Raw genomic sequence first — 12,003 nt, forward strand, 5'->3', positions numbered from 1 at the left:
TCTCAGGAAATACCTTGAGACAAACACGTCTTGCCAACCAGGTATCCTGTATTCCGTAGTATCGGCCATCCAGGCGGAAATATCGCCCGAGTTCCCGCTGGTTCTTCCATCAAATCTGAGCGGTACTAGGTAGCTTCCGTCGTCACCGCAGTCGCACTAGGTGAAGACGCCCCGGATCCGTTAACTACTAGTTAGTTAGTTACTAAAGTATGTATAACTAGGTGGTTAGTAACTGGTTGACTAGATGGTTAGTTGCCATAGTCTGTATGTAGTAACCGTTTTTGGGCGTTGAGGCTTGGGCCCTCCTTGCTAGAGCATCCGGCGTGTCCACATCTTGCTATACCCCTACCTGTCTGCGTCTCCAGCGCTCCGCCGCGGGTGGGAGTTGTCCCTTCTCATAGGATACGCGCCTGATCGGGAATCTGCCGTGCTGCAACGCTAGGCGATGACCTGAACAAATAATGGGTGTTCGGACTGAGGCGGCGGGGGTGAGGGGGTCCTTGAGGATTCGTTGCAGCGTCAGTCCAGCGTTAAAATTTTCCACAGGCAGATGATGCTCACGAGACCTCTCTCTCTCCGTCTTCCATTCAACGCATCGCTTGCTACGTCAGCACAGAGCCGTGTGTGGTTCCATTGTCTGTCGCAGGGTGGCTGGACTTGTTCTTGTTTTGTGCTTTGGGAGAGAAAAATCGCCCTCTCCCCCCCCCCCCCCCCCCCCCCCTTCTGTCAGGCTGTCAGCTGGTGACAGCCACACGTGACTCAACTCTCTCTCTCTCTCTCTCTCTCTCTCTCTCTCTCTCGGTCTTGGATACCTTTAAGCTTCTTGTCTTCCTTTCCCCTTTCCTCCTTTTCACTTATGGTTTATTTTTCTTTTCTTGTTGAGAATCAAAGTGGACGTACCCAAATCCCATAGCCTGGATACTACTACTACTAGGGAAACTAGCGAGTAGTTTATCCGTATGTATTCCACCGCAGGCATCTTCTTCCCCCAGCAGTGGAATCATTCTCTGCTGTCACCGGTGGGAGCGTCCAATCCTGCCCCTGTACTCCCTAGCTGCTACGAGGTACCGTTCTTCGTGAATGCGGCGTATTACCCCAACTGGCGGGTGTATCGGAAACAACCGCCGTCAAGCCTCAGACTAGGGTTTATCTCGCATGTCTTCTACGCGTTTGCCTGGTAGTAGTCGACTTGTAACCGAAAGGATTTTGCCTGTCCAGACACACCTGTTAACCATCTTGAATGTTCTCTCTAGGGTTAAACCAGACGGCACAGTCTACGTGAGTTCTGACCGGGGCAGATTGATCTTTCAAACTGATCCAAATCTAACGCTATAGATCATAGCTCAGCGATGAGTGGGCAGATACGCAAATGCCAATCGATGGCACGCAGGGCTGTCTACGGGCGTTTACCCAACTGAAGCAGCAATACTCCAAGATGAAGGTCATCCTGTCCATTGGTGGCGGGGGCAAGGGAAGCGAGAACTTCGCTGCCGTGGCGAACGACGTCCAGCGGGTGGAAACGTTTGTGAAGACGGCCAAGGAGTTGGTCCATCAGTTTGGACTGGACGGATTAGACAGTATATGCGCCGTCTTTTTTTTTTCTTTCTTTCCTTCTATTGCCTCTCCGTCCTCTTTTTTTTCTTTTTCTTTTTTTTTTGTAACAACATGCAGACCAGGACTAATTTTGCACCATCTATTGTCTCTTTACAGTCGATTGGGAACACCCGTCTGACTCACAACAGGGGAAGGACTACCTGTATCTCCTAGCCCGGCTGAGACAAGGCCTCCCGTCGCCTCGATATGTTCTCTCGATATGCCTACCCGCTGGCGAGTGGGTGTTGCGGCACATCAACCTGACCGCAGCGCAGGAATACGTGGACCTGATCAACATCATGGCATACGATTTCACCGGCCCGTGGACCAGCGAAACAGGCCACCAGTCGCAGCTGTATAGTCCCATCACCGGAAGCGGAAGCGCGGGGGAGGCAGCGTCGCCCTCACCCTCATGCCACTCGGTTGTCTCGTACGTGTTAGGCCAGGGCGTCAACCCGAAAAAGCTCCTGTTGGGCATCCCCACGTACGGCCGGTCGTTCCTGGGCAGCACGAGCATCGGACAGCCCTACACCGCGCCCGGCGGCGAGGACGGCACGTTCGACTATCGCGACCTGCCTCGCCCGGGGGCCACGGAGCAGTACGACGAAGCTGCCGGGGCGGCGTATTGCACGGGCGGGGACGGCGGGTTCGTCAGCTACGATACCCCGCGCACAGTCTCTCAGAAGGCAAAGTTCGTCACCAAGTTGAAGATGGCCGGTCTGTTCTACTGGCACATTGGCGCCGATGCGCGCGGTCCTCGCAGTCTCATCGAGACGGGGTACAACACTTTACATGATATGTAGTCACTGTTTTTGGTATAGCAAAAGTTCATAACACTCAAACTGTCCTCGTAGACTTGTAAGGCATGACTTGTATATTGAATGACTCTTATATTGACTCATGTCATGCAAATATACGATTAGATCCTACCAGTATAAATATATGACTACGTTAATATTGTAGTAAATACCAATTAGGATAGTACTGTCTAGATAGTATACAAGTATACTCTACAATACCTAATCTAATTACCAGTGTCAATCATTATCACTTATATACCATCACTATTTCTCGTCACTCGTAGCCAAAGGATATCCAAAGAAATGAATCAAAAAAGAGAAGAAAGATTCAGCTTGATGTTCATCGTATTCTCCGCCAGCGCATGACTATAATACGACAAGACCTTTCCGTCGTAGACGCTCGCATTGGCCGCGTCCGCCGTGATGACGATGGGAACAATCCCATCCGGGTAAGGGGCATCCGTGCCGAACATCAGGTCGACGACAATGGTCTCGTTGACGGTCGAGGTCATGAAGACGGAGTTGTTGCCCGGTTTGACCACCAGGTCTTGCAGGTAGGACTCGCCGATGTGTGTTCCGTTGGCTGCTAGTTGGAGGGTGACGTTGCCCTGCTCATTAACATTACATACTTAAGAGAGAGAGGGAGGGAGGGGGTTCATACGAAAGAGAAGGTCGCAGGGGATGCGTTCGGGATGATGGCCGTGCCCTTGAAATTGGTTCCGTTGGAGTTCGCGGGGGCGACGAGCGAGTAGTCTGTTAGAGTGAATCCTTTGAACTTGTTCAGGCCTGAGTGATTATATGATTAGATATGATTCATTAGAGATACTAGAAGAAGAAGTACCCTTCATGGTGGCCGTCTTGTTGTAGGTAACAGTAATCTCAGGCAAACCACCCAGCTTGAGATGTGGCTTGCCGTAGATGTTCAAGCCAACCTCCTCGTTAAGCAGAAAGGCAGTGGTGAAGTCCGTAAAGGCCGAGAGACTGGTCACATCCAGTTCCTGGTTGACGGTCACCGTGGCGCCGTTGATGGCCTTGACGGCGGGGATCAGCGCCGAAGCAAACGAGGCGGCACCGGCCAGCGAGATGGAGGCGTTGAAGGCGTACAGCTGCGGGTGGTACGCGACATGGCTGCCGATGACTTGGACCTGGTCGATATGGAAGCTCTCCGGGGTCGGGTTGGTGACCACCATCGAGGTGACGTTCAGGGTTGATTTGTTGACGTCGCTCTGTGCAATGTGTGGATATCCGACGTAGACTCTATCGCACTGCATTAGAAATATAGAGTATCATTGCAATAGCATCCCCTATGATTGGACTTACACAGGCAACGCGATGATCAGAAACACCGCGACGAAGACGATGAGATGCACCCACCACCACTTCTTGTAGTGGGCGACGAAGCGGGCGCCGCAGCTGCGTTTGACAGGCGCAGGGACGTCGTCCACCTCGCTGACCTGAGGCTTATCCGACATTGTAGTCAATATTATTCATTCATGAGAGAGAAGAAAGGAGAGGAGAGGGAGGAGATGAGAGGAGGTGAGAGGGAGAAGAGAGAGAGAGAGAGAGAAGAAAGAGAGGAGAAGAGAGGCAACACTACGGACAAGGAATACAAGGAAAAAGACCAGGGAAACCTTCTATAATCCTCAAAGGGGCATGTCACATGCCAACCCCTCGAATAGTAAATTAAATCGTATTATTTAACTCAAGACAGTAACCGACTATCAAGTCTTACTCAGTAACCACCAGATACTCCATACCGAGAACCACGGAACGCTTACCCCGGTCCAAACTATTCATGCGGAGAAGAGAGCCTGAGGATCTTGAAAGACAATGTGTGCCTCGGGTGGGAGGCGAGTTTTTTCTTTTTTTTTTCTTCTTCTTCTTTTCTTAGGATTCATATGAAAGTGAGACTGGCCGAGGTATATAGGCTGATCTTCCCCTGCGATGATCCCTACAATATCCTGGCACTAGTTGACTAAGTTAGACCCTGTCGGTACGGAGTATAGGGGTTTTCTAAGGTAGAACTAATTGCCACATAAGTAGGTAATTGTAGAATGACTAATTCGTACATGAGAAGGATATTCACCTAGGTTTTAGTTAAGTACCGTACTCGCATCTCCATCTCCATTGTACTCCATACTCCGTACTCCGGATCGACTCTTTAGGCATGTCCTCCGTGATCGACAGCGGAGTAGAATTATGAATACGACGTTATCACATGAATAATAGAATACAGGTAATTAGTAATAAGGTATTACTAAACTGGTACTGTATTGGCTGGAGCAACTATGTGCTAGAACAGAATATCAATTCAGAATAGAGAGAAAAAAAAAAAAGAGAAGAAAAGAGAAGAAAAGCAAAGAGCATCTGCCCGAGAGCTTTCAGGTTCATAGCATCATCAATCAATGAAGAGCGGTAGACAATTAGACGAAGCGAAGCTGATACCTCGATTGGTAGATCGGTTGGTACAGCAGGAAATAGAAGGAACAAGCGCCAGTCCATCGGATGGAGTAGATATTTAACAGGGGTATCCAGAGAAACGAACCAGACCAGACACTTTATCTGGATTCTAAGCTCCTGTCAAGGAGATAAAGTAACAGAGGTGAAGAAAAGAGAAAAGGTGAAGAGAAAGAAAAGAAAAAAAAAAAAGGCAAAAGAAATGAAAAAGTAAAGAATGAATGTCAGGCAGTACAGATGATGTTTTTGTGTCAGTTAGATTAATTTAAGCACAATGAAAAGAGAGAAAAATAAGAAAAAAAATACAAGTGAAGGACCAACTATGGAAGAGGCGCATGTTCAGAGGCGGCCGACTTTTTGCGCTGGAAGATGCTGCGAGTGCGCGACTTGCTCCGGCCCTTCTTCTCGGGGGTGCCAGCCTGACGGCCACGAGAGCGAGGCGGAGTGTCGTCGTCGGACAAGTACTTGTCTTTGTAGATCCTAAAAGGGTCAGCATCCACCGTAAAGAACAAAGGTTGGCGCTACCACAGCAAACTCACCAGCTATTCCCCACCATGCTCATGCCCTTGGCCTCAGCCATGCGGTAGAACTTGGCGGCTTTCTTCAGGTCCTTTTTGGATCCGATCCCCTCGGCGTAGCAGAAGCCGGCCTCGGCCAGCGCGTCCGCGTCGCCCCATTGGCCTGCGATTTCGAAACACCGCAGCGCCAGGGACTTGTCCTGTTCGATGCCCCAGCCGTTGAGATGGCTGACGCCCAGCTCGTAGATGCTCAGCGCGAACTGCGCCCGGTACGCCTTTTGTTCCATCATCTCCTGCATTCGCTGGTTGTTGCCCGGTGCTGCTGCTTTGTTGGAGGCGGAAGCAGAAGCAGAAGCAGAAGCAGCAGAAGAAGAAGAAGAATCGTCGGAGAGTTCCAGACCGACGCTGTCTACGGCTTTGCGCAGCCACTGCACGCCTTCCCGCTGGTTTGCGCGCATCCCCCACCCGTGACGGCAGGCCAGGGCGTACAGCAGCATTCCCGTGGGATGGTTTTGCTTGGCGGCGATGCGAAGATGGTAGGTGGATTCGTTCAGTGACCCCCTCTCATGGCATTCAATGCCCAGCGCCAGATGTTCGTCTGCGTTCAGAGCCACCTTGGATGAGGCTCCCGTCTGCGCTGTCTGGGGCCGAATCGTGCTCGCCGATTCCGTAGACGAGGTGGTCTCGTCTTTCTCGTCGGGCTTGGGGATGGCAGCTGGAACTGGAGCCGGAGCTGGAACTGGAACTGGAGCGGTAGGGAGAGATGTCTGGTGCGGTAAAGTACGAGGGGGAACAGGAGATTCCTCTGTGACGAATTGTCGGTTAGTCGAGAGTGACTTGCGGGAAGGGGAAGGGGATGGGCTTCGGGCAGTCCGGTCGGTCTTGGAAGCACTGGGAGGAGGCGAGTTCTCGAACAAGGGCTCTGCCCATTCAAAATGTGGGGTTTGAAGACCAGAGAAGACCAGGGAGTCTCTTGAAAGCATGCGACCACGGGGAAGGGAGTACTTGGAGTAGGTGTAGGTGGATACGGCCGACGTGGGCGGCTCCGTATCATGGCGTTTGAGGCAGAGGTCTGAACGTGAAGGCACAAAAATCGGGTTGGGCTTATTACCTCGGTTGATCAAACTGGGTGGCGGGCTGACCATATTATCATCATGATCCTCCTCGTCCGGCGGCGCCAGAGGAGTGGGCGCGGACAGACTCGTGCTCGATCGGCTCAGGGGACGCGAGAAGTTAAAGGAGGGTCGCGGGAGAGGTCCCCCCGGGATCGAGGTCTCCGAACTGATCGAGGGCGAGCGGGGGTGCGATCGCACGGCGGGGGACATGGGCGAGTGTGGCACGGACATGGCGCTCCCGGACGACAACTTGCGGGCGGCAGAGAAGGTCGAGCCGGCGTTGGAGCTGCTGTAGTCGTCATCCGAGCTCTCCGGCTGATTTATCCTGGCGAAGTTGTTTGACGGCCGCGCCAGACCGTGGGGGACATGGAGACGGGATGAAGGCGAGTCGGCCGACGGGATTCCAGACAAGGCCATGCCAACGGGGCGGAGGGTCCATGAGGAGTCCTCTGGGGATTCGGCACGTGGCAGATGATAATCGTCAGCAACTTCGGGCAGCTGGGAAGAGGGCGGCTGCAGCTCCTCCTCGTCATAGTATGGGGATGATCCCTCCTCCAGACGGTCGACATCGCCGGCGACGCTGGCTATGCCGCTCAGACGCGGGTGTTCGGACTGGGGACGAAATCTGGGCTGCTCGACCTCCGGACTGGCCTTCTGGGTTGGTCGCCTTGCGATGCCCGGCTGCGAGTCGTTGGATGGGGGGCTGCGAAAGTAGCCTGGGCGGGGCTGGGACAGCGACCTGGCGACGCTCGCCGGGGGCAGTCTGCTCATGCGACGGTCCCTTCGGCGAGACTCATCCAGCTGTCTGGCCAGCAAGCGGCCCTGGGCGGCAAAGGCGTCGAGCGGCGATAAGGCGGGCGGGATTTCCCCATCAAAATGCTCGATGCGGGGAGATGGAAGCCCGCCTCGCGAGGCTTCGCGCGACGGCGAGTGCATATCACTGAAACTAGGCCTTGAGGCCATGATGGAGTGTTGTATCCCTTTGATTCTCTTCTAATACCGGTAAATGTGATGTCTGTTGTGTGTCCCGTTGCGCGCTGTTGGTACGGGTCGGTGTCCTCTACCCAGGATTCAAAGAATCGGAAGCTTGCATCGAGACGAGTGAATTATTCTAACAGGGGCGAGATAGATTGCCAACGGTTGGAACCAGTTCAGGACGAGGTTTTCCTATCGACGGTCGGGGGATGCTCAAAGGGGCGGAGACAGAAGGAGTGACAGCCCGGCTGAGAACAAAGGCGACGAGAGGGAGAGAGAGAGAGAGAGAGAGAGAGAGAGCGAGAGTGGGTGAGTGAGTGAGTGTATGTGAGTGAGTGTGTGTAGGAGCCGAGTGACGAAATTCTTCGATTCTGGAAGGAGAAAAGAGTCAACAAACACCGATGCACGATTGAGACAGGCAGAGGGAGGTCGTTCTCACCAGGCAAAAAAAAAGAGGGGGGGGGGGGATCCACGCGGAGACGGACGTGCGGGCGAGAAACACGAAGGCGAAGTCTAAGGCCGACCGGCTGTGGGAATGGCTCGTCAGCTACAGCTGGACGCAGGAGTCACTGGGCAGTCTGCAAGGCACCTGCAACTGATGCCATTGGCACAGTCGAGAGGAGGGAGGAAGAGTAGGTAGCACCTATAGTGATGGCTTGCCTGTGGCTGCAGGGCTCTTTAGGCGTGTACAGGTACGGAGGACGGAGGACCAGCAAGGGACGTTTCAGGGGGTTCAGGGGAAGGTTGTTACTAGGTACCTACCTAGTAGGTAGTTAGGTAATACAGAGTAACTAGTTAACTACTGTAGTTATTACTTTATATTAATAGGCTCACCTATAGTTATGGATAGATACTAGGATACTAGTTACATACTACTATACTTTTATGATTAAATAATTATTAAATAATAGAACATATAGAGTAAATATAAAATATTAGAGAATAAAATCAATAAAAAAAACAAGTCATAAAACAGAGTGAAACAGTACTCAGTACCAGTAACTATAGACTAGCAATAGTTAGAGTAAAACAACTCTTATAGCCTAGTTATAGCCTGCCTATACGTACTCCGTCCATCCACTCGGTCTGGCCAGGAGCTATAATTAACCATGGTTTTTCCGCGCCGGTAGTCTTTACTACTTTAGTACTAGTGAAGTAGTAAGAGTTGTTTTACTCTAACTATTGCTAGTACCGAGTCTAACTAATGCTGGTTACCTCAAAAGGTTAGCAAAGTGATCGGCGCTCCACTGTCTTGCTAAAGTCTTGTATAAGAACAAGTACGGAGTAGTTATCCAGGTACCTAGTAACTAGTTAACTAAATTAACTAACTGACTAGTTATGTACTCCATACTACTAGTAGACTGCTACGGAGGAAAGAAATAATGGATTTATTTACTTCAGTCTATTTAGATAGAGATGACTAGAGGATTAGTTTAACCCTCATCTAAGGTTGTATCTACTATATAACCAAGGTACCTAGTAAGATAATATTTCGGATACAATTATAAATAATAACACTTTATATTAGTTAATAGTTAATTGTTACCATCAACTCTACTACTACATATTTCTTGTGGAGCCACTAAGTCTTCATGGCTCCAGATTGAGTCTTGCTCCGTCCTCCGTCATTTCCTACGTACGCGCAGAGTTTTCTTATGGAGTCAAGCAATGAGTAGAGGACAGAGATTGTTGAATGTTGGGCTGGTTATCTGTATGCGTACTCTGTAGTCCGTATTGTCTCGGTGCTTATTCTTCTACTATTATACTACACTACTACACTACTACTTCTTTAATATTAATTTATATCCGTCTATATATTCATAAATACTTAATTCATCTCTATATTCAAAATGAAAAGAATTACGTTCAGCGACAATCCCCTCGCCTTCTCGACCTCCTGGCTGCTCCCCCCCGCCGCGCTGGCCGCCCTGCGCGGCCTCCTCTCGCTGTACATCTTCGTGACCATCATCTTCATCTGGGCGTGGTACGGCGCCCACGGCGAGAGCAGCGCCATCGGCGAGACCTTCAGCTACTTCACCTGGCTGACCTACTTCGGCCTGGGCTTCTACTTCCTCGTCGCCGCCCTCCACTCGGCCTACTACGCTCGCACCGGTCGTTCGCTGTTCACGCGCTGGCCACGTGCCCTGCTCGCCCTGCACAGTCTCTTCTACAGCACCGTCACCACGTTTCCCTTCCTCGTCACCATCGTCTACTGGGGGGCGATCTATTCGCCGCCGTGGTTTACGGAGAAGTTTGAAGCCTGGGCAAATGTATTCCAATACCTATACCTATATTCAACTCCTCTTGCTAATGTGCTTAGATCTCCCAACATGGCTTCAATTCGCTGTTCGCCCTCCTCGAGATCGGCCTGGCTACTACCCCCCCTCATCCCCTCATCAACCTGCCCTTCCTCGTCTTGATCCTCCTCCTATACCTCGCCCTCGCATATCTGACATACCACGACGAAGGATGGTATCCGTACTCTTTCCTCGACATCAAGACCAACGGTTCCGGCCTGGTGACAGGCTACTGCTTCGGCATTCTGGCTGCTATCCTCGTCATCTTCGCCATCTCCTGCGCTCTCATCTGGTTGCGGAGGAAACTCACCAAGGAGGTCGTGAAACGCTCGGCGCGTGACGTCTCGGATCGGGGTGAGGAGAATCTCGAGGCGGGTCAGGAAAAGTCTTATTTTTAATACCATGCATGTAATGATATCATATATATCATATCTCATGTTAACGTGATACATGCGTTGGCATACATCTACTATAATGTCGGATACCAAAAGAAGATCAATATTATAATAGCTATACTCTCTCCCAACTACCATCACTTTCACCATTCACACGGTGCCGCCCAAGCATCCATCCCACCAGTCCGTCCGGCACCCACTGCCCGATCAGACTGTACGTGCGCGAGCCCGTCCCCACGTACAGCACGGCCTGCTTGGCCTTTTTGCGCCCGAACAGGTTCTTCGCAGGCGGTTCCAGCGCGTCAAAGATCGCATAGTGTAGTGTCCGGGCCGACGAGCCCCGCACACTCTGCGGGCCTGCAGACGCCACGGGCCGCTGCTCAATGCTAGACAGGTACTGCGCCCCGTACAGGGCTCGTTGCTGCGTGCTCCAGGCGAGCACCTCCGTCCCCGCCACTTGATTCTGTAGCGGGCGGTACTGCGCGCCGAGGTCGACGTTGCCCAGCCGCACTTCTACCACGCTGACGTTCCCCTGCTGGACGAGACGGAGCTCCCGGCGCAGCGAGGCTGCGAAGCCCGACAGAGCCCGTGCGGTCGCCACTTCCGGTCCGGCAAAGGGGGCAGCCAGCGACGACGAGATGGACGGGTACGCGACGACGATGCTGCTGCTTGAGCTGCGTAGCGTGAGGAGCGGGAGAAACAGTTGCGTCGTCAGGATGGGAGAGAGGATCCGGGTGTTCACCGCGTCGGCCCAGCTGGAGGCTGGGACCGTCGCAACGGGGCCCGCGGCGTAGTGTGCCGAGGGAATAATGACCAGGCCGCTGAGTTGGCAGATGTGAGGCGGCACGCCGGGCATGGGTGACTGGGCTTGAGTGATGAGAGAGCGGATCCCGAGCAATGACGGATGGATTTCAGAAGGTGAGGGCGTCTACACATTAGATTTTGAGAAAGAGTAGGTGGGTAGAAGGATTTTTTACCTGCGTCAAATCAAGCCAGAGAGGACGGATATCCGCCCGGTTCTCTGCTTGCACCATGTGCTCTTCCTCCACGGACGACACAATCACATAGACGATATATCCTCGGCGCTCCAAGTCCGTCGCAATCGACCGTGTCATGGGTTCATGCGGCGACCCGGCGATGACTCGTAACGTCAGCGCATGCTTGCATAGTTCCCCGTCGACTGTGCTTACCGACAATCTCCTTCCGAGCGCCATTCCCGGCCTTCCTCGCCTTCCTTCGCTTCCCGTGCAGCTTCTTGCCTCCATAATATAGCACACACGTAGTTCCGAAGAAGGCAAAGATGGCGGCCGTCCACGCCCGATTCCGCAGAATCCACTCGTATACCCGATCCCCGAAATCCCGCGACCGAGACGATGGCCCGACTTGCCCGCACGTTCGCGGCGACGGTCGGATGGAAGACGGCAGCCAGCTCTGCTGCGAGAGCGTCTCGCGAACCACAGCAGCGGCGTGGTCGACCTGTCGATCGATCGAGTCCGCAACCTCCAGCGAGTAACGCCTTACGTCATGGGGGATCGAGGCAAGCTGCAGGCACACAAGGCCAGATGCATCAGCGCTTGATCGTTTGCCTTGCTGGCGATGGGCAGAAACTTAGAAACTCACGTAGTCGAAAAAGAACTGGTCGTCGCTCGTCATTTTGTCGATTTTGTCGCTCGATTCATTCGATGGCAGAGAGGAGACGGACGATAAGCAAAAGAAGTTGAAGATTGAAGATTATCGTGCCGGTCACATGAGCTGCAATTATTAGGGAGTTACAATCTGCCCCAGTATCTACTACATACTTCCTTGGAATAATTCTTTTGACTTGGATATATATCTTTTGATTGTTCTATATT

At 52.3% G+C, this 12,003-nt stretch overlaps 5 protein-coding genes across 5 annotated transcripts; 2 read left to right on the top strand and 3 right to left on the bottom strand.

Annotated features, from left to right (window-relative positions):
* Positions 1-959: 959 nt before the first annotated feature.
* On the top strand, positions 960-2,396 carry ASPZODRAFT_158776 (hypothetical protein; the record flags this gene model as incomplete). The annotated part of the gene is made up of 5 exons (XM_022726366.1): positions 960-1,027; positions 1,055-1,177; positions 1,254-1,278; positions 1,343-1,577; positions 1,711-2,396. 5 exons carry the CDS (start codon positions 960-962, stop codon positions 2,394-2,396), a joined length of 1,137 nt encoding a protein of 378 aa, XP_022582432.1.
* Positions 2,397-2,557: 161 nt separating this feature from the next.
* On the bottom strand, positions 2,558-3,960 carry ASPZODRAFT_131533 (hypothetical protein). The gene is made up of 4 exons (XM_022722785.1): positions 3,714-3,960; positions 3,235-3,650; positions 3,055-3,179; positions 2,558-3,001 (listed from the first exon to the last, which is right to left on the bottom strand). The coding sequence occupies exons 1-4, from the start codon at positions 3,863-3,865 to the stop codon at positions 2,702-2,704; spliced, it is 993 nt and encodes a 330-aa protein (XP_022582433.1). The 5' UTR covers positions 3,866-3,960; the 3' UTR covers positions 2,558-2,701.
* Positions 3,961-5,170: 1,210 nt separating this feature from the next.
* Positions 5,171-7,446, bottom strand: ASPZODRAFT_63962 (hypothetical protein; the record flags this gene model as incomplete). Its single annotated transcript, XM_022729193.1, has 2 exons — positions 5,171-5,330; positions 5,390-7,446. The coding sequence occupies 2 exons, from the start codon at positions 7,444-7,446 to the stop codon at positions 5,171-5,173; spliced, it is 2,217 nt and encodes a 738-aa protein (XP_022582434.1).
* A 1,862-nt stretch (positions 7,447-9,308) lies between these two features.
* ASPZODRAFT_94944 (hypothetical protein) lies at positions 9,309-10,153 on the top strand (the record flags this gene model as incomplete). Its single annotated transcript, XM_022730491.1, has 2 exons — positions 9,309-9,728; positions 9,779-10,153. The coding sequence occupies 2 exons, from the start codon at positions 9,309-9,311 to the stop codon at positions 10,151-10,153; spliced, it is 795 nt and encodes a 264-aa protein (XP_022582435.1).
* ASPZODRAFT_2127108 (hypothetical protein) lies at positions 9,883-11,803 on the bottom strand (the record flags this gene model as incomplete). Its single annotated transcript, XM_022727820.1, has 4 exons — positions 9,883-11,078; positions 11,128-11,291; positions 11,341-11,692; positions 11,771-11,803. The coding sequence occupies 4 exons, from the start codon at positions 11,801-11,803 to the stop codon at positions 10,266-10,268; spliced, it is 1,362 nt and encodes a 453-aa protein (XP_022582436.1). The 3' UTR covers positions 9,883-10,265.
* Positions 11,804-12,003: the final 200 nt, after the last annotated feature.

The sequence above is a fragment of the Penicilliopsis zonata genome (assembly GCF_001890105.1).
Source record: "Penicilliopsis zonata CBS 506.65 unplaced genomic scaffold ASPZOscaffold_5, whole genome shotgun sequence".
Taxonomy (NCBI): domain Eukaryota; kingdom Fungi; phylum Ascomycota; class Eurotiomycetes; order Eurotiales; family Aspergillaceae; genus Penicilliopsis; species Penicilliopsis zonata.